Below are 26986 nucleotides of genomic sequence, written 5' to 3'. Positions count from 1 at the left end.
ACCACAGAAGGAGCCTCAGACACAGGAAGACGAGGGGGCACAAGTCAGCTGTGAGCAGACAGCACACATGATGCTGTCCCTCTACTTGAAGGTTTGTTTTTTTTTGGCCGCAATGCATCCATGCGGTATCTTAGTTCCCCAACCGGGGATCGAACTCGTCGTGCCCCCTTCAGTGGAAGCGCAGAGTCTTAACCATTGGACCACCAGCAAGGTCCCTACTCGATGTTTCTAAATGATTATTTTGTGCGTTGAAAAAATAAGATGGAATTAAATTCTAGATAACATGGAAGACAAGGGAGTAGGAGGTCAAATAAAGGCATAAATTAAAACTCACATCCCAGTGGGAATGCCAGATGGTGCAGCCACTTCGGAAGGTAACTTGACAGCTCCTCCGATAGTTAAACACACGCCCCACAGCTCCCCTCGGAGGCATCTTCCAGGAGAGAGGGAAACACACGTCCATGCTAAGACTCGTACACAATGCTCACAGCAGCCAAAGGCGGACCCACCCACGAGTCCATTACTGCGTGTCCATCCACACCGGGACGGTCATTCAGCTTGAGGCTTCAGAACCTTGAAAACCTCATGCTCCAAGAAGCAGACGTCAAGGGCCAGGTTGTGCGACTCTGCTTATACGAGTGTCCAGCACAGGCAAATTGGTGGAGACGTGGGTCAGTGGTTGCCAGGGGCAGGGGGCGGGGGACGGGAACGTCCTAAACCAGGTTACAAGGCAGCGGCCCGCCCCCGGGTTCCTCCTCTGGAGCTCAGTTTCCCCCTGGAACCCTGGTTCCCTGGCAGAAGTGACTCCACAGCAGCTCACACTCCTCGAGGGCAGGGCCGGCGCCTGCAGTCCTGACTGCAGACATCCACTCCTCGCTCCATCGCAGGGAGGGCACCTGTCCCGAGCTCCTCTGGCAAGTCCCCCAGATGGAGAGCCTTCCCGCTGCAGTCTCTGAGTCCACGCCCTTCCAGCGCTACCTTCTCTGGACCCTGGGCACCTCGGGGCAGCCACTCCCGTGCCCACGTCCCACCTTCCCAACGAACGGGCTCAAGTCTTCCTTCTGCTGTCACCTTCTTCCCGCTCCTTGTCCTTGTGGCTGAAGACTACCTTTCTACGCCTCTCATTTTACTGTTCTCTTTCATTTTAAGGGTAAGGAAACAAACTCATTAATCTACTTGGTTTAACCTGAAGTGACCTGATGGAAACACACACACAAACACCATATATAAACAAACTTCAAACGTAAAAACCCAGTATGTTAAAAACAAACAGTATGTTTAAAACTATCAGAACAGGACTTCCCTCATGGCGCAGGGGTTAAGAATCCGCCTGCCAGTGCAGGGCACACGGGTTCGAGCCCTGGTCCGGGAAGATCCCACGTGCCACGGAGCAACTAAGCCTGTGCACCGTAACTACTGAGCCTGCGCTCTAGAGCCTGCAAGCCACAACTACTGAGCCTGTGAGCCACAGCTACTAAAGCCCACGTGCCTAGAGCCCGTGCTCCGCAACAAGAGAAGCCACCACGATGAGAAACCCACGCACCACAACGAAGAGTAGCCCCCGCTCGCTGCAACTAGGGAAAGCCAGTGTGCAGCAATGAAGACCCAACGCAGCCATAAACAAATAAATAAATTTATTTATTTAAAAAAACCCCAACCATCAGAAGAAAACAGTATTTGTCAGGCCGGTGGGGGCAGGGGGCTGGGACTTCTTGACTAAGTGGCCAGCGGCACTGTCCATGACCCGCATGTGTACAAGCGCTCCATTTCTGTGCACACCTGCACACATGGCCCGCACGTGCTCCACGGCCAGTTTCCGGGAATACTGGGAGCTCTCTCCGACCAGGAGGAAAACAGGACCAACAACCCAGCAGGCAGGCGGGCGGCAGGCAGGGACCCTGGAGGAGCAACAAGCCTGCACGCACGAGCAGCAAGGGCCGGACGGGATGGGACGGGCAGCAGCGGGGATGCTCTGTCCAGGTTAGGAGGGCAGAGCGGGGAGGCACGTGCCCGAGGGAACGTGGAGGAGGGACACCGTCTGTGTCTGCGCCTGGCCCGCCGTGCGGTGCTCAGCACACCAGGCGTTCCCCTGGGGGAGGGGAAGAGGGCTCTGCAGAGGACTGGGTACACGAGCCTTACTTGTGGGTGACCACAGAGACAGAAATTCAAACAGAAAAGGAGCCAAATCCATGAGGGCGGTGCCTTGGCCAGTGAAGGAGGTGGTGAGAGGGAAAGGAAGCAGGACTTCAACTTTTCTGCAATGTTTCTTTTTAATTAAAATACAGAATTCAAAACGTGTACACGTGTTAATTTTGGACACACGGAGCTTATTATTCTGCGCTTTTCAATTCTTCAACTTCTCAAAACAGAGAAGCGACAGCGTTGTCATGGGTCCTCGTAAGGACTCCACTCTTGAGCACCCAGTCCCGGTCACTAGTGCACCTGGGTGTGGCCAGCTCCCGGCCAGGACGCCGTGCCCATCCTGCAGCCCCGGGCTGAAGCCCTGACTGGGTCCAGCCGAGGTGCAAGCCTGTGCTCAGGCTGCCCAGGCTCTGCCGCTGTCGAGGAAACACCTGGAGGCCGGGCAAGTCCTGGTCCTGGGGAGATGCCACCTGTCAGGTCCCAAATGCAGACAAAGCTGTCGGCCACCCTTCCAGGCCGGGGGACCCCGCACGGAGGGGCGGGGCAGGCCCAGAATCAGGGGCACGCACATGGCACTGCTCTCCAGGGCAGACCCTGGGGAGCCTGAGGGACGAGGAGTTGCCCAGCTAGTAACATCCCAGAAGAGAGAATGGCTGGCTTCACTGAGGCCCGCACGAGCCAGCCTGCAGTGTCAGGGAGCCCACGGAACCACTCAAGAAGCTGGCGACACACGGGGCGTGGAGGCCAGCAGGCCAGGAGGCCCTGGCCAAAGTCACTGATGGCCAGGACGAGAGCCAGATGGACACCACTCACCGCAGAGATTCAAGGGTATAACAGCAACTCCTCCACACCCAACAGGGAAGCCAACGTGTCTTGCGGAGGCTGGGCAGGGGGGTGCTGGACATGCGCCCTGCACGCGCCACTGGGCAGGGGACACGGGATGCCCTCCCCGCCTGCCGGCCTGGTCAGACTGGCCCAGCAGGGCTCTCCCTGGAGTGGCAGCCGGGCCCGAGACCGTCCCTCGTCTCCAGCAGCTCCTCACTGTGGCCCCAGCCGCCCCGCTGCAGGCTGAGGGCTCCACACCTGCACGGCCCACCTGCTGGGGACACACGGGCCTACAGCCCACCCCAATGGCCTTGGGCTGAACCCCTTCCCGGGAGGCGGCCCCTGCCTCTGGGACGTGAGCTCGCAGGTGCCCGCCCAGCACAGTGGCCCTGCTCCCGTGGGCAGCAGCTAGAGCCCTGTCAGGTCCACTATGGCCTTGATGAAGATGGCATCGTCACGCACGTAGGAATTCTTGGCCTCCATCTTGGAGACAGGGCAGAAAAGCGGGCAGCCGCTCGCGATGTTCATGTCGCTGACCGGCCTCTGGAACGAGGATGAGGTCACGTCGGGCCTGAAGGCGTCAATCACATGCTCCCGGTTGTTCTGGTCCAGCAACATCAGGGTCACCTGGGAGGAGAGCGCCCAGGGGACAGCACGTGAGTCACAGCCTGCCCAGCCGGCGGGAGCCCGGTCTGCAGTCGAGTGCCAGGAGCACGGCCGCCACGGGTCGGCCCGGGTCTGTCCATCTGTGCCCATCCCGGCGTCTTCTGTCCACTGACACCAGGATCCGAGGCTGAAGCCCAGGACCCCGCGCCACGTCCATTTGTGCTTTTTTCTGACACTTGTCTAAGGGACGTTTTCTCACCAAAGAGCTCACGCAGCTGTCCCCGCCCCCAGGAACAGCACCCCTCAGGGAGAAGCACGAGCCGGCCCCGCGCTCAGTGACGCCACCTCCTCCACGAGGGCCACGGGGCTGCCCAGCGTCGTCATGGCGTCTGTCCTGACTAGTGCCCGGGTCTCCGATTCCTCCCCCGCGTGGGCTCTGGCTTCCCAAGGGTTGGGCCATGCCCTCAGATCAAGGCCCCCTGGCGGCCCCCCTTCCTTGGAACAAACTCTGAGGCAGCACCACCACTAACTGCTGGTCCCGAGTGGCTGACCAGCGGCATGGCCCAGGAGACAATGGACACTGCCCAAGCACTGAGGCGTGGTGACGCCGACACCGGTCACCCACGGGCTCCCGCGTGCCCGCATAGCCGGGGCAGGGCCTTGCGCACCTTCTGGTTGAAGGGCCAGTGCAGGAGGGCGTCGTGGGGGCCCTTCATCAGAACGAAGAAGAGGGACAGGTGCGTCCCGCGCCCGGTGCCATCTCCGTTCAGGTAGGCGCGCAGACACATCTTGTAGCCGTATCTGCTGGTGTAGAAGGCTGTGGGGAGGTGCTGGTGAGCGCCCAGGGCTCAGCCCATGCAGCCACCTCCCCAGGAAACACACACGCGCCACTCAGGGTGGAGGGCACAAGGAGGGGACGTTCTCCTCCAGGCACGCAGTTAGCTGCTCGTGCAAACAGACTTCTCTTGAAAATGGAAGTAGTAATCAGATACAGCACTTCTAAGAAACCCTAAATGCGACCCCGCCCTGGCCCTGCTACCAACCGGGAAGGAACCTCAGGGGCTGGACTGAGACTTGAGCACCAGGCAGGGGCTCTGGGCAGACGGGCTGCGGTTGGACTGAGCCCGACCTGGACAAGTCTCATGTCCAACGGGGAGCAGAGGGGGCGACCACGGACACAGTGGGCCTGCCGTTTAAGGAACGAGATGTGACCCTGACGTGAGGCTGGTGACTGTGGGCTGAGGAGCTGGCTCTGCCGGGGGACCCTGCTGCTCCCGGCCGCAGCAGGGGACAGACTCCAGCCCAGACATGCGGGGGCCCAGGGTGGCAGCAGCTCAGGGGGAGGGCAAGTTCCGGAAGAACACCTGGGGAGAAGATGGCGGGCGTGCGGCCAGACACGGCTTCCTGGCGCTTCCTGGCGAAGTCCGGGATCTTCCAGATGAACACCCCGTCGAAGGTGGACGCCTCCATCTCGTGGACCTTCTGCTCCAGGTCAGCCATGGCCAGGTCCTTCAGGCCGATGCTCCTCTCCAGCTGCTGCACCTGGGGGCACGGGGCCCGTCAGGACGCGCCCCTGGGGCGCCGGGCCAGAGGGGCCTGGGGCTCACCCGCCTCCACAGAGACCAGCTTCCCTCTGGGAGGAACACGCTATGAAACGACCCCCGTGCACAGTGCCTCAGCCTTGCTGGGTCAGCTGCTCTCGGATGGGCTCCATGCCCACGAGACCCCCAACCCCAGGAGGAAACGCGCTCGCTCGTGGGACCCGCATGAAGCGCCAGGCACGTTCCCCACGGCCACCTCTGCCCCCCAGTCAGAGAAGAGGCTCCACCATCGGCCTCTCTGAGCCCCGTGTCGGGCCCTGCGGGGAACGGGCTCAGAGAGGAGCTCTGTTCAGGCCCAGCGCGGAGAGCCGAGTGCCCGCTGGAAATGCAGGCGCTGCCCTCAAACTCCTGGCTCTGCAGCCCCCTGAGCCCCTGGCACCCACCCGACGAGGCCTGGGCACCGCGGGCGAGCGGGCACAAACCTTATTACTCAGGGCTTCGATCCTGTCTTGGTCCAGCCGGTGCTGCCGGCCGCAGGCCTCGGCAGTCACAGCCACCCGCTCCACCTCCCGGTTCAGCACGCAGACGATGTTCTCGAAGGTGGCCGTCTTCCGCTCCAGGGCCTCGCACCTCTGCAGCAGCTCCGCCGCCTGGGAGGGCGCTGCCGCCGGGCCTGGCGTGCTGGCCCCCCAGCCCTGCTCGCCCTGGCTGAGGAGGGGGGGCCCGGCCTCCAGGAGGGCGCCCAGAAGCAGGGCCAGGTGCTCCCGGAGCCGCTGCGCCTCGTGCTCCTGCAGCTTCTCGCCCTCCACCTGCCGAGGCACGACGCCCGCTTTCAGCCCTGGGGGCCCGCGGCCGCACACCTCGCTGGAGCACCGGAGCCCGGCGCGCGGCGGCGACACAAGGGTGACCTGCCTTCTCGCTCACCTGCCAGCACTGCATCTGTCACTGTCTGAACTCAACCACGTCTGCGAAACACAGACCTCCCTACGTGACTCACTCGTGTTTCAGGTGATGGGAGAAACACCGCGAAAGAAGTGGCCACGGCTGGGCGGGGGGGGAGAGGGATAGAACTCATCTTAAATAGTCCCTATGGATCTGGCTTTGCAGCCACATCCCTTCCAAAGCTCCACAACGAGTTTGGAGGATCAGACAGCCTCAAAAAGCCTAAAGTGGAAAGAAAGGGACGAACCTCCGCGTGAGGCCCAGCGCCCGGGAGCGCCCTGGGATGGCCGGGCACCTGAGGCTTCTGGAAGCTGGGCCGAGGCCAGCTGGATCCACAGGGTCAATAGGACACTCGTCCTCACTGGGACGTGAAGAGGCCGTGGCAGCGTGTGCCCTAGGCCCTTCCTCTGGCCTCTAACGTCCCCCACGCCAGGGATCCCCGGACCTGAGCGGGAAATGACCAGCACCGTGTTGCCCAGAAGCAGGATGTCAAGCACAAACCCAGGGAACGGGAGGGGCACTGCCCTTGTTCACCCTCATTAGAAAAAACAAAGCAGGACACCGAGACCAAGTGTTGTGAAGTCACCAAGTGACAACACCCCCAGGACTGCTGCCACTGGAAATGCTGCTGGGGTGTCGCTGAGAGCAGAGGGCTGGTGTGCCCGTATCTATGGAGCCAGCCTCTGCTTGCAGGGCCTGCACACGCCCAGCCCTCGGGGGCACAGAACAGGTGGGAAAGGAGGGCAAGGGCACATGAGCAGGGAGCTGCCCAGGCCCGAGGGAGCCGCACAGAAGCTGGCAGGTGCGGTGGGCAGACAGGAGGTGGGGCAGGGCCTGGGGCAAGTCAGCGTGCTGGAGGACAGCCAGGCCGGTGACCGGGGTGCGGTGACGCAGGAGGGCCACGCAGGCCACAGGGGTGAGGCGGGGAGGCAGAGAGGCTCCAGGACCCGTCTGCAGGCAGAATGGAGGCTCTTCTGGGAGACTGGATGTGATGGGAGAGACAGGAGGCGGCTCCAGAACGACCACTGCGCTTTTGGCCAGAAGAGCCAGGTGGAGCAAGGTGTGCTTTTTGGGTGAGGTGAGAGGACGGGCAGAGGGGCATCACTAGACCTCAGGGGGCTGCGACACGCTGGGGGTTCCCAGCAGCTGGGCGGTCAAGGCTGGGCACCAGAGATCACCTGGGGGACGAGCGGACAGAGCCGGGACACCTGAGGGCCGGATTGGAGGTGGAGTGGAGACCGTGTCCGCACGGCGCGGTCACGTCCGCCGGCCTCTGCTTGGGAACCAGGAGCTCCCGGTGGTCCCGCCGCAGACCTGGACTCACCATCTCGGGGCAGCCGACAGCGTGGAACCTGCAGGGGACTCGGCATCTGCCACATGTCCTGACGTGGTCCTGAAACTGACGGGCCTCATCAGACACCGGTCCTCCTCTGCTCCAGCCGCTCCCACACCGACTGGGTCCGCGTCCCATCAAAGGACCCTTGCACCCGCCCCACTGGCCTCTGCGCGCTCGGGCCGGACAAAACCCCACAACCTGCTCCCAAAGCTGCAGCGCACACTCACGCACACACGCAGACACGTGCACGTGTGTGTTTGAGGCACGTGGGCCGTCTGGGATCGCCCGCAGAGCCCGTCCCGCGCGTGGGCCTCTGCGTCCCAGAGAGCAGCCCTGCCCACCCCCTCCCTCACAGGCCGGTCCGAGGCCCTGGGGCCTGGGGGCCGGCAGCCTGGGCTCCAAACGGAGCCAGGATTGAGACCAGCAGCCTGGCCAGGGATCAGGCCCCACTGCGGACCTGGCGTGGTGCTGGCCCATGGCCACACTCAGCAGAGCAGAACCCACGACCCAGAGCGTGGCCAGCTGACCCAGCAGTGCCTGGGCCGAGGGAGACACAGCCAGACCGGCATTGCCAGGAGTGGGGGGAGGGGAAGGGGCAGCCACTGGCCTCCACCTGCCAGGGACCCAAAATGTGGGAAATCAGACTTACGCCTGCAGGAAACAGAGAATTTCCTCTGCACCTGGGAGCGGAAAACGATCCCAACTCTGGATCAAAATCCAGAGACAATGAGAAAAACCTTGAAAAGTGCCCCCCAAAACAGGAACAAACCAAAAGTACCATTAACTAAAGGGATAAATAACTGCAGCTTACAGCCCTGATATACAAAGAGCTCCAAAAACAGAGAAAACAGAGGACAAATGCCCTGCCAAGAAATGCACAGGAGTCACAAATGCTCCCCAGGAAAAGAAACGCAGGTGAAATTCAGGCAGAAAGCTCTCGGTCACGCTCACAGCTTGAGAAATGCCACCTAAACTAGCCTGGATGCTGTTTTCACCCATCACGTGGGAGAGGCGTGCGCGACCGAGGACAGCTCGGGAGGGGTCCGCGCCCCACCAGCTTCTGGAAGCACCCTCTTCCCAGCTCTTGCCCTGGAGCACTGTAACCGTTGGACAAATCCACGAAAGCTCAACCTCAGAAGCTCAAAAGAAGAGACGAAGGGGCCTCATCGAACAAACTGCAGCTGCCTCCCCGGGGACCAGGTGCGGGCTTCCCACAGGCATGTGAGCATACGCCCTCCCTCTCTCCCAGAGCATGGAGGCTGCCTGGCCGCCACCACCGACTCAGCTCCCAGCACAGACAGGGCAGGCCTGGGGGCCTGCCTGTGGAACCATCGCCACAGCAGGAGCACAGACAAGCCACCGTCCTGTCCTCAGGGACAGAGTCCTCAGGGACAGAGACCTCCCGCAGAGAGAAGAGCCAGGTAAACAGTCCAACTGCCCAGATCCCCGCTCCCTGTGGCCAAGTGGCTCAGACGCAAGGCTGCGCAGTGGGAGGGGGGGGAGGGGGGTGGCGGGAAGAGGAGGAGCCTGCGACCCCACCCCTGGGAACCCCGCCCCCAGAGCAGAGGTGTGGCCTGTCCTTTGAACACCACGCTGCTCAGGGGCGTCAGGGGAGCGCTTACTTTCTCGCGTGTGATTTTCTTCTTGCCGCAGCCCTCGCAGGTCAAGGGGAACTTGGGGCAGACCTGGTGGTGCGCCTGGAAGAGACGGGGCAGCCATCAGAGCTGGGGCCGGGCCAGCAACGCTCCTGAGCCCCGAGGTGGAGACGGCATGCGACACGGGGGTCTGCAGATTCAGGACCTGCCCTCGCCCGGCAGCCGCTGGGGCAACACCAGGAGGAGGAGCGCCCCAGCACCCCGAGAGTACTGCCATCCGGGTGCCAGGCTGGCGGACTTCCTGGTGGCGGGGGACCCAAGCGGCCAGAGCACCTCCGAGACCCCTGACGAGATGCGCAGGGTGGGCGCCCCGAAGTCTCGGGCCCTGGGCTGCCTCTAGAGCTGAGCTTCCCGGGCGTGAAAAACACCTCAAGGACCCGACCAGCCAAATGCAGGCTAACGGCCGGCTTCTTCAACAAACAAACGGCAGAGAGAAAAAGACACCCACAGGGAAAGGCTGAAGGTGAAGAGACCTGCAGACAACAGGGGGGCGTCTGGGTCCCGACCCAGCAGATCCACGTGACCCACATGGACAGACTCTGGAAACGTGGGCACCGAGCTCACTCGTGACCTCAGGAAGCCTGTGAAGCTCCAGACGTGATATAACCCACGGGAAGGTGGCCCGCCCTTCACAAACAAGCGACAACTTCCAGATAAAGCCACACGGCATTCGGGGCCTGTTCAGCGTGAACCCAGGGAGGCTGCTGGCCGAGCGAGAGCGAGGGTGGCGTGGCCGCACGCTGCCGTCCCCCCGTGCAAGCTTGCCCCCGACCCGGGGCCGCCAGGAGCCTCCGAGCCGCCGGGCGTGCGCTCACCTTCATGTCGGCCGAGCAGCAGGGCACCCTGCAGTGCCGGCAGCTGAGGCTTCGCTCCGGGCACGCGTGCTCCAGGTGGTGTTCCTTCTCGCCCAGGCGCACCAGGCCTTTACACGCCGGGCACTCGGTCAGCACGAACGGGCAGTGTCCTTCGTGGCCACTCTGGCAACGAAGGGAGCGATGTGTCGGCGGAGCGCCCGTGGGGTTCTGGGCCACTGCCCCGCCGGCCATGGACCGGTCTGGGTTCGTTCTCGGCGCTAGGCCATGGGGGCCACCGCGTTCACTCCACTACCCCTGCTCCAGCGCAGAGATCAGGACCCAGATCCAGCCGGCGGCACCCCGCCCTCGGGACACAGAGGGGACAATGAGAGGGGCTGCGGGAACAGGTTCTAAGTGGACGGAGGGCAGAGAAGTGATGCCGTGGGGACCAGAGCGAGAAGCGGATGGAAGCGCACACCCGTCCCGACGCCCAGGCTGAGAGTCCCCGTCCCCGCCCTCCTGGAGCTGAGGACGTGCAGGGTGACGTGGCCAGGGAGGCAGGGGCCCAGCCTGGGCTTCCGAAGGGTCAGGCGGGGCCCAGGCGGGGCTCAGTAAAGCCAGCAGCGCGGGGAGGGCCCGACCCGGACAGGCGTGGCCCTGAGCAGCGCAGCACTTAGGGGGCCGCGGCAGCGGGCTGAGCGGAGGTGGCAGCGGCTGAAGAGGTGAGAAAGGGTGGGACCAGGAAACAGGGCCGCAAGCCTAGGGGACAGACAGAAGCTGTGCGCAGCTCTCAGGAAACGCCGGCCGGGAAGGGGCACGGAGGGCGGGCCGGTAAGCAGAGAACGGGAGATGACGGTTTGTTTGCTGTTTTTTAAAAACTGTGGTCAAGTACGCATCACACAAAATCGACCCCTGGTGCCTGGGCACCGAGCACATCCACGTGGTGGGGTCAGCACCTCCACCAAGATTCAGGCTGGGCGCCTGACAAGCTGGGGCAGCTCAGGGCCCCCGCAGAGCTCGCAGAGCTCCACCGCAGTGACCTTGAGGAAGGAGGAGCCTCACGCGGGCTCTGTCTCCACGTGGCCCACAGTCCGAGGCCGAGCGAACAGGCCGGCCGAGTCTCCATCCCATGCAGCAGGCTTGGCTGCCAGGGCCAAAGCTCACCATTTGGGGAGCGAGAAGTGGTGCCAGGTGAACCCCAGAGACATGGCACATGTGGTGCTCTCCCAGCAGCCGGGGTGTGGAGACTTCAGATGTGGTGCCCGTGGCACTCCCGCCTCCTCACAGGACCCCGGGCTCCACGTCTCCCGCAGGGACACACGTCAGATGGAACTCAGCCTTCTCAGCAAGCCTCCCCGGCGACCCCACTCAACCCGACGGGTCTCCGCGGACGCTGCCGCAGAGGCCCGGCCCCAGGACACAGACCGGCCGTGCGGGTGGGCAGGACGCCACTAGGTACAGGGAGCAGAGCAGAGGGGACACCTTCCCCGAGGGCTCCTGCTCCGGCGACAGCTCCTCAAAGGCTCCACGGCGGCCACGCCCGGGAGGTGCTTCCCTCGACCGCCAGGGCACCCCCAGCTTCCCCAGACAGGGCCCTGGTGTGGCCACACTGAGCACAGCCCGAACAATCACCCCGAGCCACAGGGGAGCCTCGGAAACAACCACGCTCATGAAACAAAAACGACAGCACCCAGAGGGCACTTGGATCTGATCAGAGCAAAAGAATACGCTCAAGGGTGAGCCCCGGGGCCACTGGACAACTGGAGAGGGACGCCCGCGGCCAGCGCTGAGCACCCAGCCCCACACAGCTCGCCACTCAGCGGGTGCCCCTGGGATTCAGAGCCCCTGAAGCGCGCACCTGGCGCAGGAGCAGCAGCGCCCTCACAGGCTGGCACGGGCTCTGCGGGCTCCCACTGCCACCAGATGGCTCAGGGAATCAACACTTCAACCAGAGCTCAAGCTAAATGCTCAGGCATTTCAACTCTGGATTCCCTGACACGTGAGCACATCCGACTCTGCTCACCTTTCAGCTGCAAAATGTCCCCATAAGCTGGTCCTCCCTCAGGTCCGCCCGGACCCCTCCTCTGAAGCCCGAGGCCCCTTCTCCCTGCTGTTCCTTCCACGCAGCCCCTGCTTCTCACTTCCAGAAAAGCAGTCCCCAGGGCTGCTATGTGTACTTGGCAGCCACTTCTAACACCTTCTAACTGAACTGGAGTCCTAATTCACTGAATTTTTAGAAAATACTAGACATGGCTGCAAAGGGAAAACTTATTCAAAGGCTGGCCAGGATTTGCCCCACCTCGCCACACTCTCAGGAGCTCAGCCACAGCCTCAGCATCCCCCAGCACCGCCCCAATTTTGAGCAACCCAAAGGGCAAACGTGTTGCCTCCGGGCTGGGAGCAGGGCCACCGCTGCAGCAAGGTGGCCGCCCCGCGCCCCGAGGTGGGGTCTCACCCCAGCTAGAGAGAGGTTTACCCAACGTCAAAGGCTGCACCGAGAGACCCAGAGCAGTGCCCGTCTCCCACGTGACCAACCCCCAGGGACTTTCCTGAGTTCCCCGGGTGCAGCCAGGGACTTTCCAGCCCACATGCCTGCAGGGCCGGCGCAGGGCCCACGGGCTGGCTGCAGTCCCAGGCCCTCGGCCAGGGGCCTGCGAAGCCACCACCCGCACCAGCGGCCTGGAGACGGCAGAAACCCCAGAGGACTCGGGAGCTGGGGTTATTCCGCCTGTCCCTGGGGGTCTTTGGTCCCCTCAAAAGGTGACACAGTACCCGCTGCACTCCCTGCCGGGGCTCCCCACCCGCCCAGGAGAGACCCTGCCCTGAGGCCGGCTCTCCGGACAGCGCTGGGCAACAACAGCTCAGGCCCGTCTGCTGAGCAGGGCCTCGGTGGCAGCACCCCCTGCCTGCGCCCCTGCCCCACGGTGGCCCCTGGGCGTCGGAGGCCTCTGTCCACGGACTGCAGTCCTACTCCCCGGAAGGGCACAGAGAGGCCTCCGCTTCCAGGTGCCCGTCAGAGGAAAGCCCAGCTTCTGTCCACCCGACCACTGGCTCCTCCCCAGAGACGGCCAAGCTGTTCCTCTGGCAAAACGCAACCGAGAGCCTGAAGCCCACGAGGTCGAGTCGGTCAAGAAGACCAGAGGACGCCGCCGCGCAGCGCCCGGGACGGGAGCAGGAGGGAGGAGCCCCAGGAACCCAGGACCCCAGTTCCAGAGCCAACAGGCTCTCCCCTGTGTTGTGACTCAGTCGTAGCCCGGCGCCCACCCCATGGCAGGGAGGCTGCTCCGTGGCCTGGGCAGCCCTGGGCGTAGGCGAGCCGGGTCCCCTGCAAACAGCCCCTCCAGCCTCGCCAGCCTCGGCCGCATGGGACAGCAACAAGGCCTCCCCACCTTAAGGACCCAGCCCATTACTCTGCACCACTGTACACGACCTCCCGGCCCGGGCAGCCTCCACTCCACCTCCTGTCTCACAGGGCTGGTTCCCGCACGTTCTGTCCTCCTCTGCTGGGCTCATCTCACTGAGACCCCAAAGCTGATTGAGAGTGGCCTCAGCGTGATATCCCCAAGGTCCGTCCCCGCTGTAGCCTGGGGCGGGGCTCCCTTCCTCTCGTGACTGGACACTATTCCGTGGCACGACCAGCCCCCATCTTGTGTGTCCCGCCCTCTGCCAGGGACACTTGGCTGCCGGGAACGGTGCTACTGGGAGCACTCACGCGCAGGCACCTTGGAGACGGAAGTTTTTAAGGGCGTTTGATCACCAGGAAGAGTGTCCGGAGGGGCTCACAGCCACAGGTTCAGCTGCCGGAGGCCCAGCACACAGGGACCCCGACATGCCAGCCTCACACGGCAGAGACAGGCCTGCAAGATACGCACCCGGCCACTGCCCTTGTCACTGGCCAGATGCCTTCCTGTGACCCCAGAATGGATGTGCAAGCTACTCCCGCGTCTTCCAGTGGCAGCGCTATCCAAGTGAGGAAAGACAACGAAGTCCCGTCGGCGAGAAAGCTAGTTTCCTGCCTGCGCGGCGCTCTCAGGGCCGGACCAGGGTCCCCGCACACACCACTGCTCACCGCCACCGCACTGCGGCTGGAGGACCGCGTCCACGGACACACCAGGAAACAGCCCAGACAGGGTGAGCACCCCACCCCGGGCCACACACCCGGCTCCCCCGGCTCCAGAGTCTAGGTGGGCACGTCCGGAGCAGCAGCTGCACTCCCTTCCGCGGGAGTCAGGCGGGCTTGAAGCTGCTCTGCGGGAGGGGCTTCAGCCAGTGCAGGGCAGCCCCTACCTCGTACTCCTTCAGGGTCCCCTTCCAGGTGCAGCCCTCGCTGGAACAGACGGCCGGCAGGCTCTCTACCTCCCTGCGGGCAGCATTGTCCGGGAAAGCCTGGGAAGAGAGCGTACCTCGGGTAAGCCCCCTCCCAGATGCCCACCCGCCTGGCGCCCCACACCACAAGCCTTGCGGGGAGGCTCGGGACCAGGGCGCCTCTCCCATGGCCGTTCCCAGGTTCCCTCTCCCCTTGACACCGTCAGCGTGGACGGCTCACTCACCGAGCTGCTCTCCAGGATAGAGACGCCTTCCTCGTAAATGCCCTCGTTCACGCAGGCGGCACAGTTCTGGGGCCCGGAGCTGGTGGGGAGAGGGGGAGGCCGCACTGTGAAACCCGCCGTGGAGGGTGGGAGACCCGCGGCCTCACCAACACAGGCCCACGCCACGGCTCGGGCTCTGGAACCTCTGTCGGCCACCGGGGTGGCCAGCGGACACGACGCACCGTGCGAGACACTCGGGGCCCAGCCCCAAACCCCGGCCCGTCTGAATGCGACCCGCGCAGACGGATGCCAGGACCAGGGGCTGCTGTCCTCCTGCTGACGGGCCGGAGGCCCCACCTCCCGACCCCGCAGGGACTCGGGCGCCCAGCACAAAGGGAGCGGGAGCCTCCAGGCAATTTTAAACTGTCCGCTTCCCACCAGAGACAAGGAGAAGCAGGGAAAACAGACTCTAAGGAGATGCTTGACTTCACCCCACACCAAAGCAGCCCTGGGCCACGCGGGCATCAGTGTCCGCTCCTGGCAGCTCCCGGCGCCCCTACCTCAGGATGCTGCTCAGGCAGAAGGAACAATAGCGGTGGCCACACTGAGCCTGGAAGGGCCTGCGCAGGACGTTCCTGCAGGCCGAGCACAGGTACTTGTCCTCTAGCTTGGTCCCCAGGAGGGTCTTGGAGAAGCCAGGCTGCAGCAGGTCCAGGGAGCCGGGAGGGGTCGCGCTGGCTGCAGCCATGAGCACCGCAGCCCCACCAAGGCCAAGTCCTAAGGGAGAGCACAGCGTGTCACGGCGGGTCCGGGGATGTGCAAGGCCTGGACCATTGGGCCTCTGAGAGGCAGGACGTCAGCGCTCCGGGGAGCCCAGCGCAGGCGGGGCTAAGGCTGAGACAGCGGGCACCCACACGCCCGCCGCAGCCCTGGGCCCAGCGGGCTGTCCTTGTGGCCGCCCGGCCCAGGCCTCTGCTCCCAGGCCAGCTGGCCGGGCTCGCATCTGACCGTGATCGCGGACCCCAATCCTTGCGCCCTGCCGTCTCCCCAAGGCTCCAGGTGAGAATGTGTCCTTAGAACACTGGACAGCTTGGCAGGCGACGGCCCCGGGCAGGCCCAGGAGACGGCCGTACCAACCCTCAGCCCCAGGACAGGGGTGCGGCCTGCGTGCAGCTGCTGCTCTGCTTCCGTCCCCACAGCCAGGGTCCCTCTCGCTTCAGAGCTGCCCTTCGCCGTCCACCAGGCCTTGGTAAGGCCGCCACGCAAGGTACCCAGGATGGGCGAGCGGGCGGAGGGCCCCCCACAGCGCTCAGAGGCCTGCTCTTCGTCCGCTACCCTGGCAGGCCACCCCAGCCCTTCGTGCAAATCCCCGAAGAGCCCTCCCTGCCCCCGCACGCCCCCAGCACACACGCCCACGTCTGCTCTGGGGTCTGGGCATGGTCAAGTCAGGACGCTATGAAACTCTGCCCCTTTCTGGGGCGCGGAGGCGGGGGGTCTGCTTGGGCAGCGACCGTGCACAGGGGGCCACGTGCACTGTCCTAAGCTGGCCTGACACCGAGGGGACAGCACAGACGGTGTCGCCCCCTAGCTGCTGGGCAAAGCCACTCTCAATCAGCTGTGGGGTCCGTAACACAGGAGGCCTTACTCGGAGGGCCCTCGGCAGCTCCCAGGACGTTTCACAACCGACATTCTTGCCTCCAACCACCGACAGAAGGGACGCTGTGCCCGGGCACCTCGGGAGGGCACACCTCTGCCTCTCTCGCGCTCTCCTCACACTGGCAGGCCTGGCCCCTGGAGGGTCCATCTGTCAATTCGACAGCTGGAGGATCTCATTCCTTCAAGCCCTCACAACACAGATGTGCAAGCATGAGAGGTGCCTTTATTAGTAAAACCTTTTGGTGGACGATGTGAACAAAAAGTCCCAAGAGCTCACGGACACGCCCCCAGTGTGGGCCAGGGCAGCTCAAGATCAGGCTGTGGTGGCCACACGCGTGTGTGCGTCTGGAACACAGGCCCGTGAAGGTGCACTCCCTCCCGCGTGAGAGGCATCACGTTCCTAGCTTCCCTCTTTTTCTGGTCATGCTAACTAAACTGATTTTGTAACCTTGATGGTTTAAAATATCATGGCTCCAAACTACATGAGAAAGAGGAGTTTTTATTTTTGAATATAACATGAAAAAAAAAAAAGCCACCTTCTTTAGGTCGAAACCCCGTATTTGTTATAAGGTGTTAAATAAAATGAAATGTGGGAATTCCCTGGCGGTCCACTCGTCAGGGCTTCGCACCTTCATTGCCGAGGGCACGGGTTCAATCCCTGGTTGGGGAAACTAAGATCCCACGAGCTGCGGCGCGGCCATAAATAAATAAATAGACAAACAAAATAAACAAGATGAAACACAAAGGCCTCTGTGGCTGCAGCCATGTTTTACACAGGCAGGGCCAGAAAGCAAAATAAAAAATGAAGCTCGTGCAAGGCGTAAGGATGAGGGTGACGCTTTTCTCACTGCCAATCTCAAACACAGTCTCCAGGGGACCTGTCAGGAGTGACTTTCTTCTTTTGCGATGACTTTCCGCCCGAATGTGGCCGACCTGGGGGAAACACTTTTTGGCCGACTGACCACACCTTCTGTGGCAGATTGAGCCCATTTTATTAATCCATGGACCTTTACTCCTGTTGGACATAAAAGAACCACAAACGGTCTCTTTCTTGAGCAATAAAGAAGGAAAAGGCCCCAACACACAGTGGGCCTCGTCTTCCCCGCTCAGCGGTCACAGCTACCTGGCGCGGCAGGAGGGCGGGCGGTCAGAGGGCGCCCCTGCCACGCCCTAGGAGGTCTCAGTGCTTAAGGCCTTAAATGTCTTATTCAAGTCACAGTTATACACTTGAACCCTCAAGAACTGTAATGGAAAACATCATACAGACTCTAAAGCGCCGTGCCCAAACTCAGCGCTGAAAGTCACCCGACCTGCCCAAACATCAGAAGAAACCTCCGCGTCTCTGGCCCTTTCGGACCCTCCTGGTGCCACACACCCCACCCACCAGCAGTCACACAGGGCTGGGGGCTGGGCGACCGGCAGCCTTTGTACTTAGGGGTCAGATGTTACAAGCCTCCAATATGGAACCAAACACCCCTACTGGTCCTTCCAAGCTTCCAGTTTATTTTCCAAATCCTGACTCTCAGGTGAGGTGGTAAAAAACAAGAACTACATCCATTCACACGACTCACCAGGGAGTGTGAACGAGTGTTCCCACACAGCCCGGCCCTGGTCTCACACTTACTTCACTCCCCAAATATGCTCCAGACGTGAATGCACTAACTTTATACAAGAAACTTGCATTTTGTTGAAACGGCATTTCTACTAGATACAAAACATTATTTACAGGATAATTTCAGTTACGTGAAGCTCGAGGATAGGCGAAGCTAACCTATGACGATAGAAGTTAGAACAGCAGTTACCCTTGGGGTTGGGAACTGGGATACAACAGACGTTGGGTCTTCGTCCTGGTTCTTGGCACAAAGCACCAGCACCCAGAACCCCTGGGGCTTCCTGAGCCATGGGGACAGAGGAGCATCTCCGTGGTGGGGGGCGGGGGCGGCGACACTGGCCATTGACTTAATCACCAGTGATTCAATCAATCCTGCCTTCAGAACCGAGCCCCGGTGAAAACCCTAAACGACCGGGTTTGGAGAGCTTCTGGGTTGAACACGTGGAGGTGCTGGGAAGGGGGTGCTGGAGAGGGCATGGAGGCTCCGCGTCCCTCCCTGTACCTGGCCCTGTGTGTCCCTCCCAGCGGGCTGTTAGGCATGTTTCTCTGAGCCCTTCTAGCAAATTACTGACCGCAAGGAGGGGGTCATGGGGACCCTCAATTTACAGTCGGTCAGTCAGAAGTATGGGAGGCCCCGCCTCCCCACTGGCATCTGAAGTGGGGTGGGGGCAGCCTTGTGCAACCAAACCCTTAACACAAGGGGTCTGTGCTAACTCCAGACGGCCAGTGTCAGAACTGAATTAAACTGCAGGATGCCCAGTCGGCATCTATCAAGAAAGGTAGGGCTTCCCTGGTGGCGCAGTGGTTAGGAGTCCGCCTGCCGATGCAGGGGACGCGGGTTCGTGCCCCAGTCCGGGAGGATCCCGCGTGCCACGGAGCGGCTGGGCCCATGAGCCATGGCCGCTGAGCCTGCGCGTCCGGAGCCTGTGCTCCGCAGTGGGAGAGGCCACAGCAGTGAGAGGCCTGCGTACCGCAAAGAAAAAAAAACCAAAGCCAGGCAGAACTGCTTGGTGTGGGGAAACCCACACATCTGGAGTCAGAAACCCCGTGAGACGCGAAACAGAGAAGCTTTCCATGCGGGAGGGTCAGTGCTGCCTGAGGGATGTGAGGGCTTCCGGAAGGCAAGGCATGACTGTATATGTGGACACAGGTGCATCTGGCTGTACATTTAGGACTTGTGCATTTTGCTGTATGTATGCCTCATTTTAAAAAGAAAGAGATGGAGTTTCTATTCCCGAGAGTCGAAAGAAAGATGGTGAAATCCCTAATTATGGTACACCCATGCACGTTTATCCAGAATAACCCTGCTTCATAATATTAACAATGGCAGAATAACCTCAAAAACCGGTTTTAACACAAAAGAAGCCCCCCCAGGTGGGGCTGCATCTCCCTCCTGCCTCCCCACCCCCAGGAGAGTGGGGGGCATCTGGCACCCCACCGCTGTTCTGCCATTTCCTGTGCCCCCTTCCCAAGCCCAGGTCCCGCCTGGGTACACAGCAGGAGGACCCAGGGAAAGAGCCGTCCCTGTGAGAAATCACAGAGACCCCGACTGAGCCGGAGGCTGCTGGGCAGCTGGGCTCCACCGTCCTCAGCCCGGTGTGTGGGGGTCAGGGACTAATTCTCAGAAGGCTACATTGCTGCCCAAACCGACATCACATCAGGTGTCGGAGCACTTGGCTGCCGGGGGCCACCTGTTGCCAGCAGACACACGGGTTCAACCCAGGACCTTCCCTCTGGGATGCCCCAACGCAAGAACCAAACTCCCCCAAATCCACGCTCCACTGAAAGCTGCCCCTGCTGCATGCCACGCTGGGCCCCCCAGGTCCGAGACTCCTGAAGCAACTCCCGGGGACCTGTGACCGCACACAGCGTGTGTTCTCATCCACGTGAACGTTATCGTTGACGCTACTTTCATCTTCATTCAAGCTCAACGTGATGCCAAGTGGTCTGGTACCAACTTAACGCCCAACAGCCGTTTACACTAAAGCACACAGCAAACGCTGCGCTGTCCCTTCCCGCCCGCGCCCACTCACAGCTACTCGTGCCATCAACACACCCAGATTCTTACGAAAAACTGGGGCCATCAACAGGGAGACGCTGATCAATGACGCAGCGATTCTGCCCCTTTGAGGCCTCAGCCCCACCTCACGCCCACCTCAAACGGGCCAGGAAATCCACTGGCTCTACCCGCTACAAACATCCAGGACCTGACCACACTGCTACCACTGGGCCCAGCCACCGTCCACTGTGACCTGACTCACCGCAGGAGCCTCCCGAGGCCCTTAAGTACGAGCTGGGGACTTGGGCTCCTCCCTCAGGCCCCCAGCCTTCCAGGGCCTCTGCTGCTCGGCTTCCTGAACAACCCTCGCCTCCCCGCACCGTTCCTCGGCCCGGGCAGCATCGCGGGCCTGGAGGCAGGGAGGAGGGGCCTGGGCCCATGGGAGGTGCAGGGGTGCCCTCCGTGCTCCCAAGGCTCCCGCCGGTCACTGGCTCCTATATCCGTGTCTGACCCTTCCTCCGTGCTGCACCACTGGCCCAGCCGGGCGCCACCCCACCACAAAGCAGGGCACCCCAATCCTGGAGCCCGCACTGTAGTCACCTCCACTACTCACCTCCTACCCCCACCGCTGCTGTGTCCTCGCCTCCCTAAATCACAGCCAGTCCCCAAGAACACCTGCCCCAAACGCCATCTCCACCGCCTGCTGGCCCTGCAGGGAACACGGTGGCCACTCTGTTCCTGCTCAGAGCCAGGGGACAGCTTCCGCGGAGCCTGCCCCCCTCACTCCCCGAGGCTCAGCCGCCCAGGCCTTTGCGAGCGATCCTCACCCATCTCCGTGAAGGAGCAGGCCCAGGACACAGGGAGGACAGGGCAACAAGCCCAGGTGTGGACACAGGAACAGACGGAAGGGGTGCACCCCATTCTTGGCATGATCTGTGGAACCTGTGGGTCATTTTTTCTGCGTTTTCTTCTCTGCACCTTCCTCCCCTTGCCCATGTGTGCGCTGCCCTGCGGTGGAAACCCACCTGCCGGACCGTGCCCAGTCCACGCTGGTGTGCTGACCATGCAGGCGGGCGGGCAGGCGGGCTGGTGTCTCTCACTGCCAGAGGGGGGCCCACACCTGGCTCAGAACTAAGTCAGAAGGCCTTTTCTTCCCGGAGAAAACATTTTCTCCAGCACCAAGTGATGGCTGTAAATTCCTTGCTCTAGTCCACAGTTTACGACCACTGTTGAAACAACCCATTTCTTCAGGTCCCCAGGGGAATGACATGCGTGTTTGTCTCCCCAGAGGGAGTGAGCCTGTGATGTACCTACGGGACCTGCACTCTGTCGCTCCGCATGGATGTTTCCAGGCTCCTGCTGTGCGGCACGCGTGGAGCTGGGGAGACTGGGCAGCACCGTTACCGATGTGGCCAACAGGCGAGGGCCACAGGGCACAATGCAACCGCAGGTGGCACAGGTCTGGGACGCAGGGGGGACACCAGAAGGGCCCATGGCGCAGCCTGGGTGTGTCAGGAGGTGCGCTCAGGGCTGTCCCAGGCCAAAGGACCAGAGAGCACAGAGGCCCAAATCACAGCTCCGGCCTTTAGGAGCTGCAGCCTCACGGGGGCCGGGCTGTGTCCCCAGGCGTGGGGCTGAGGTGGGGCACCGGCCAGGCTGGGGCCTGGCATCAGAGAGAGCGGCTGCTCGAACGTGTGGAGATGCTACTGCCGAAAGCACTGAAAGCTTCTACTCCTCAGAAAAGCTTCCAAAAAAGCACTGCTTAGGATTTTGTTTGTTTGAAATTCAAGCAACGGTGAGTTTTGCGGTATGTAAATTACACTGCAATAAAGCTGTTAAAAATAACCCAAACAACAATTCTGGGCTGCTTGGGACCCCCACCTAAAGCCAGTAACTGAGTTGCTAAACGCTGTCGTCCTCGCCGGGGACATGTGGTCCCTGAGTCACGCAGGGCCCGGCGTCAGGCCTGGCACGCCCCCTGTTCTGCTAGACTCAAGGCCGGGCGGAGCGGCTGCTGTCACAGGCGCAGCTGTCCCCAGCTCTCCCTCGTCCCCATCGTCCGGTCCACGAGGAGCCCGCTCTGCCTCCAGGGAGCGTCTGGCCCCGCACACACAGCAGTTTTCTGAGTCCCCACGCCAGGCTCCGTCCGCCCCGGCAGCTCCCTAGACCCCTGCATCCTCCCCATCCACCTCGGGGCTCGGTGTCACCGTCGGACAAGGCCCAAGCTCAGGGGGGTCGGAGACACGGGAAGAGGGCCCGGGGCAGCAAGCGACAAGCGGCGATCCCCGAGGTCCAGGCCGCCCGCGGAGCCCGTCCGGACCCCGAGCGGGGCAGGAAGCCCCTCGGGGGCAAGAAGGGGTGGGGCGCCGCAGCCGAGGCTCGGGGGCGGCCCGGGGGGCGTGGACCGCGCGCGGACCTGGGCCGGCCGCCGTGGACGCCCCGCCGTTCGCGAACTTTCCTGTGAGGGGCCCGCTCCGACTTTCAGTTTCCGGCTCCGAGAAATCCCCTCAAGCCCGCGCGCGGCGGCGGCCGTGCCTCCGGCCGGGCCTCCTGGCACCGCGCGCCCCCCCCGCCCCTCGACCTAGACCCCGAACCCCAACCCCAAACCCCGCAGCGCGACTCACCAACCGCCGCCGCGCGCCCGGAACTGCCTGCCCGCCTGCCGCCGCCGCCGCCGCCGCCGCCGCCGCCGCCCCGCCCACGAGCCCGCCTGATGGACTGATGTGGAGACCTACCAGGAGAGCGCAGGAAGCCACACAGGGCCCCGATTGACCAGTTTTCTCCCCCGCCCCCTGCTTCGGGCCCTCCCTCCTGACGGACTGACACAAAAGCCTACCAAGTGCCCGCAGAGAGCCACAGCGGGCACCGATTGGCCAGCTTTCTCCCCCGCCCCTCCCACCTCGGGCCCTCACTACTGACTGACTGACACAACAGCCTACCAGAAGCGCGCAGGGAGCCGCAGCGGGCGCCGATTGGGCGGAGCTGACGCGGCTAGAGTACTTAAGCCGCCCGCGGACTGTCTTTAGGTGGAGTCTGCCTTCGCTGGCGCGGCTCGCTGGTTGGAGGGCGTGGTGCCGCTGTTCCCGCAGAGGGTTAGCTCCAGGCGCAGGGCACCACGGCGATACCCGGCGCAGGGCTGGGCCCCAGTGTGGGTTACATTTATGAGAAAAAGTACAAATAGACGCCGCTCACCTAAAGGGTAGGAAGGCTTTAGAGGTCTCCTTTCGGAGTAGTGAAATGTTCTAGATCTAGGTAGTGGCAACGGTTGCCCGACATTACAAAGTACAAATGACACTGAATTGTAAGCTTTAAAATGGTTTAAACGGTGAATTTTATCTTATGTGAATTTCACCACCAAACAAAACAATATGCACAGCCTATGGCACATGGACACACACGAGTGGAAATATTTAGAAAGGAAGCGCTGGTCTTGACCAGAAAAAAGGGGCAGCACACTGCCGCTAAGTGTGTGACCTGAGGACAAGCCGTTTCTCATCTGCTAAAGGACAGTGGGGACAATTTGGATTCTCTCCTGTGGAATACAGCTTTCTAAATACCTGAGAACAGCGTCTCATCTGATACCAGCACCCGGAAATGGGGACGGCTCTCCCCATTTTGCAGAAAAGGAAAGATTACGAGAGGCAAGATTCCTTACCCAGGTCACACAGCACACTGGGCACCCCCGCTCCAGGGGGAGCATCTGAAGCCACGCAGACTGTTCAAGGACAGAGTAAACGACACAGGCAGGCTGTGAAGCCACATGATGTAAAGGGTCCACGCTGTGTCCAGAAATACTCACATCACACTGCATAAATCATTACTAGGTTTGGAGTCGGAATTCCCCGATCCCAAACGCCACATCTCCGGGATACAGCAGCAAGGCCACTAGGCCTCCATTACAAGTTCCGTGAACTTCAAGGCTGAGTTTGCCACCAGCAGCCGTGGAAACCTCCTCAGTCCCCACCTACGCGTTCCATGAGGTTTCCCTCAAGGCCCATAACTAACCGAGCTCTCAGGTGTAAGGTTTCTCCTCCCGGGGTCTGGGGGGCCGAGGCCATCCTGTGAACCCACTGGCAGCACAGAAGGAAGTGGCTCTTGCTGCAGAGAGGAGGTCCCCCCTCAGCAGCACCCCTCTTTCTTCAGGGTAAAGTGGAAGTTGTTCGCCGGCCTTCTGCAGTGACTCCCTGGGGAGGGTCAGACCTCACTCACCCTTCCAGCATCGGGGACAGCACAGGAGCGCTGGGCTCAGGGCCCCCTCAGCCCACCCTGCATCCCGAAGAGATTTCCTGGACGAAGGTCTTGCTTCCCGGGAAGGAGGCTGCCTGCAGCCTTCGGCACTGACAGGGCTGAGCCCATCTCGAAGGACCTGGCGATGCTTCCAGCATGAAAATGATTTCATATCTCTCAGACTGCCAGTTTCAGAGGATTTTCCTGAATACATTTTGTGTGTGTGTGTGTGTGTGTGTGTGTGTGTGTGTGTGTGAGAGAGAGAGAGAGAGAGAGAGAGATATTCTGACAACAGGCCCCCGAGTTGAGACTGGGTAGAGGGAGCCTCGGCAGGGAGGGGCTGCTGACTGAGAAGCGGCCAGCCCACCCCCGCCTGCCAGCTCAGACGGGTGACACCTCGATCCAGACGGGCTGGAAAAGGGATGACTCACTCTGGTCGTCGGGCAACTCAGGGGATTCCCACGCAGGTTCCTTCCTGCCAAAAAGAAAGCAAAACTCAGCCTCTGAGGCAGCCATGCAGGGAGGTGGCTGGGACAGCCCCGAGCAGACCCTAGAGGGGGCCTGCGTCATCCACCTGCTCCCTGAGGGCTGGGGTCTAGGGCCTCTGTCCTGTGCCTCAGTGCCCCCCAGAGAGAGGCGTGGGCCTGGCTACAGATCCGGGTCGATGCTGCGGTGGACGCTGGCTTTTCACAGCTCGCCGGCCAGGCAGGAGAGGCCCCATCAGCTGCCCACTGGACCTGCAGACCCCGGGGGAGGGTGCTGCCGCGGCCACCCACTCTGCCCCAAGGCCCCCTCTCCCAGGCCCCTGGCGCCTGCCACGCCCCCTTGGCTTTCCTCCCTCGGGTCCTGGTCTGCGCCCAGGACATTTCTGAATGCTGGTGGCACCTCCGCTCCCCACTGGCATGGCCAGTCCCCTTGGACATCTCACTTCCCATCCTTTACACACCCAGGCCTCTGGGAGACAGCACTCAGGGCCAGGAGGCAGGAAGGCCGACATGGGCCCCCACTTAGGACCCTGGACATGGGCTGCCCCTACTGTGCCCGGTGCTGTCCCCAGAGCAGAGGCCGGCACTGAGCAGAGCCAGCCTCCCAGTACAGCCCACTTCCCGTCCTGAGAGCTCGGCCCCGCTTCTTTTCTCGCTTTTCAGACATTGGAAGGTCAACCGGGGGCTGCAGCTTCTGAAAGGAGCTGGTTTCACTCTCGCTGTGTAATCACCTAGATGGATGCGTTTCCAGAAAGGCCGGCCTCCAGCTCTGCCCAGAATTCCCCTGCCCGGGAGTCAGCCACAAGGGGCTCCCCCACTTCCCCTCCTGGGAGTGCACAGCCAGCACCGTCCCTCCCCAAGAAAAGGAGAAAGACGAGGCTGGTGAGACCCCGCAGCTGATTTCATGGCAGTAGCCAGTGCTCTAGGACCAGGACCGCCCACGCCCAGGCCCTAATGAGGTGCAGAGAGCACGGTGGTGACAGCGTGCACATAGCGCTGCGTCCTCTGTAAGCAAAGGTGGAAAAGAATGGTTTCCGTGTCTGTTTGTACTCTCTGTAGACTTGGGAAGGGTGCAGGAGAAAGTAATCAACATGATGGGGGCCAAGGAGCAGGCCATGGTCACTGTACACCATCCCACAGTTTTTAAACCACCTGATGGTACCACCGATTCAAACGCATTTGGTTTTAAGCAACAGAAGGTCATTTCGGAAGCTCTGGAAAACACAGAAAAGTACCAGGAAGAAGGCAAAGATCACCCCAAATTCCCCCACCCTGCCCAGATTCCCCACTCAACACCCACCTCCCTTCAGCCGATCTCAGAAAACGGACGCCACCCCACACCCGGAACCGAAGGCCTGGGGGACAACCTCGCATGCAGAATCACAGGTGCCCGGGCTTCCCTGGCCAACCCTGGCCTCCGATCGCCAGGCCGACCTGGCCCCAGGGCCTTTACACCGGCCAGTGCCTTGCCAGGACCAGCTCCCTCACTCCCCGGGCGAGGGCTCAGCCTGGGCCCTCTGCAGGTCCTAGGGTCTCAGATAGAGAAGGTCTCTCCTGCTGGCCCTGTGTTAAGTGGGTCCCCCCGCCCCACACCCCGTGGGACTAGACTCGGTTTGTGTGCCCGTGTCCTCTGCCAGCTGGGTCATTGGAGGGCAGCGGCCTCTTCGGCCTCATTGGGGAGCAGCGGCGGGTCCGCGCGCGCCCTCTGCCGGCCACATCCGGAACTGCCGCTCTGGCCCCTTGACTCCGGCCGGACCTCCCGCCCAGGCACCGCGCCCCTGCTCCCTGTGGGGACCTTGCTCCACCGCCTCACTTCGGACCCGCAAACCGTAAGATGGCTCTGCTCACACTCGGACCCAGCAAGTGATCACCTGGCCAAGGTCCGCAGCTCTGTGTCGGAGAGGCTCGGGGTGGCCCTCAGGGGTCTCCCAGCACCCCACCGCAGCAGGCATTCCCCGCCCCACCACTGCCACCCTCTTCCATGGGGCTCCCACCTGTCCAGGACCCAGCATTCTTCAGCTCAGCTGGGACCTCTGACCCTGGTTCTGCCAGCTGTCAACCGTACCTCCTTGCTTCCCCAGACCCCAGGCCCATCCTTGGCAGCCCACACTCTCCAGCCGGCCCCCTCCCCTCCCCTGGCCATCTGTAGAGGCCCTGCACCCGGCTCAGTCTAAGTGGTCCTGCTTTCTGCAGCTGAAGGAAGTGGCCACCAGTGCGCAGGAGAAGCTGGCAGCCTCCTCCACTGCCCAGTCCAGCCACTCACCCTCCTGGACCACAGCCCATCCTCTCCTCCCGCACACCTGGCCTTTCCAGTGCTCACTGGGGACGCCCAGTGGATCTTTTAACTCCCCTTCTCCATGGGACCAAGTGTATTCGGTGACGACAATGGCTGAAAAGAAAAGCAAGCTGTGAAAATATTTTCTTGCTGAACTTCATGTACAGAATCATGTGAATAAAAAGTAAATACATTCAATAAACAGTACACAAGAGGGGAAAGTGATGGATCAAAACTTTCTTTACATTATGTATTTTCTCGAAAACAAGGGGAATACTTACACCAACATATCCATTTTTCACATTAATGAATAACAGTATAGACCAGTTTCTGTTTTTGAGTCCTAATATGCGAATTTCACA

The 26986-nt window shown here is 61.9% G+C and overlaps 1 protein-coding gene across 3 annotated transcripts; it reads right to left on the bottom strand.

The window, feature by feature from the left end:
* Positions 1–1621: 1621 nt before the first annotated feature.
* Positions 1622–22320, bottom strand: TRAF2 (TNF receptor associated factor 2). 3 transcript variants are annotated; one of them, XM_029202804.1, is made up of 11 exons: positions 22262–22320; positions 14931–15147; positions 14392–14470; positions 14129–14227; positions 9863–10024; positions 9015–9089; positions 7381–7455; positions 5597–5923; positions 4938–5115; positions 4242–4390; positions 1622–3594 (listed from the first exon to the last, which is right to left on the bottom strand). In XM_029202804.1, the coding sequence occupies exons 2-11, from the start codon at positions 15116–15118 to the stop codon at positions 3376–3378; spliced, it is 1551 nt and encodes a 516-aa protein (XP_029058637.1). In that variant the 5' UTR covers positions 15119–15147; positions 22262–22320; the 3' UTR covers positions 1622–3375. The 3 variants fall into 3 exon arrangements, with proteins under 3 accessions (XP_029058637.1, XP_029058639.1, XP_029058638.1); XM_029202806.1 differs by lacking the exons at positions 14129–14227; positions 14392–14470; positions 14931–15147; positions 22262–22320 and adding an exon at positions 14000–14046 and having other exon boundaries at positions 9863–13801; XM_029202805.1 differs by lacking the exons at positions 9863–10024; positions 14129–14227; positions 14392–14470; positions 14931–15147; positions 22262–22320 and having other exon boundaries at positions 7235–7455; positions 9015–9849.
* Between the last annotated feature and the right edge of the window lie 4666 nt (positions 22321–26986).

Source organism: Monodon monoceros, unplaced genomic scaffold (genome assembly GCF_005190385.1).
Source record: "Monodon monoceros isolate NGI ecotype Baffin Bay Population unplaced genomic scaffold, NGI_Narwhal_1 Super_Scaffold_5, whole genome shotgun sequence".
Classification (NCBI taxonomy): domain Eukaryota; kingdom Metazoa; phylum Chordata; class Mammalia; order Artiodactyla; family Monodontidae; genus Monodon; species Monodon monoceros.
Note: the sequence above shows the minus strand (reverse complement) of the source record. Positions and strands in the feature narration are given on the sequence as shown.

What these genes read in the sequence shown, in the direction of transcription:
- TRAF2 (XM_029202804.1), bottom strand. Translation starts at nt 15,118, where the DNA reads ATGGCTGCAGCCAGCGCGACCCCTCCCGGCTCCCTGGACCTGCTGCAG. An exon ending in GGACCCTGAAGGAGTACGAG is followed by an intron (nt 10,025 to 14,128) that starts GTAGGGGCTGCC and finishes CTTCGTTGCCAG; the next exon opens with AGTGGCCACGAAGGACACTG. An exon ending in GCTGCTCGGCCGACATGAAG is followed by an intron (nt 9,090 to 9,862) that starts GTGAGCGCACGC and finishes CGTCTCTTCCAG; the next exon opens with GCGCACCACCAGGTCTGCCC.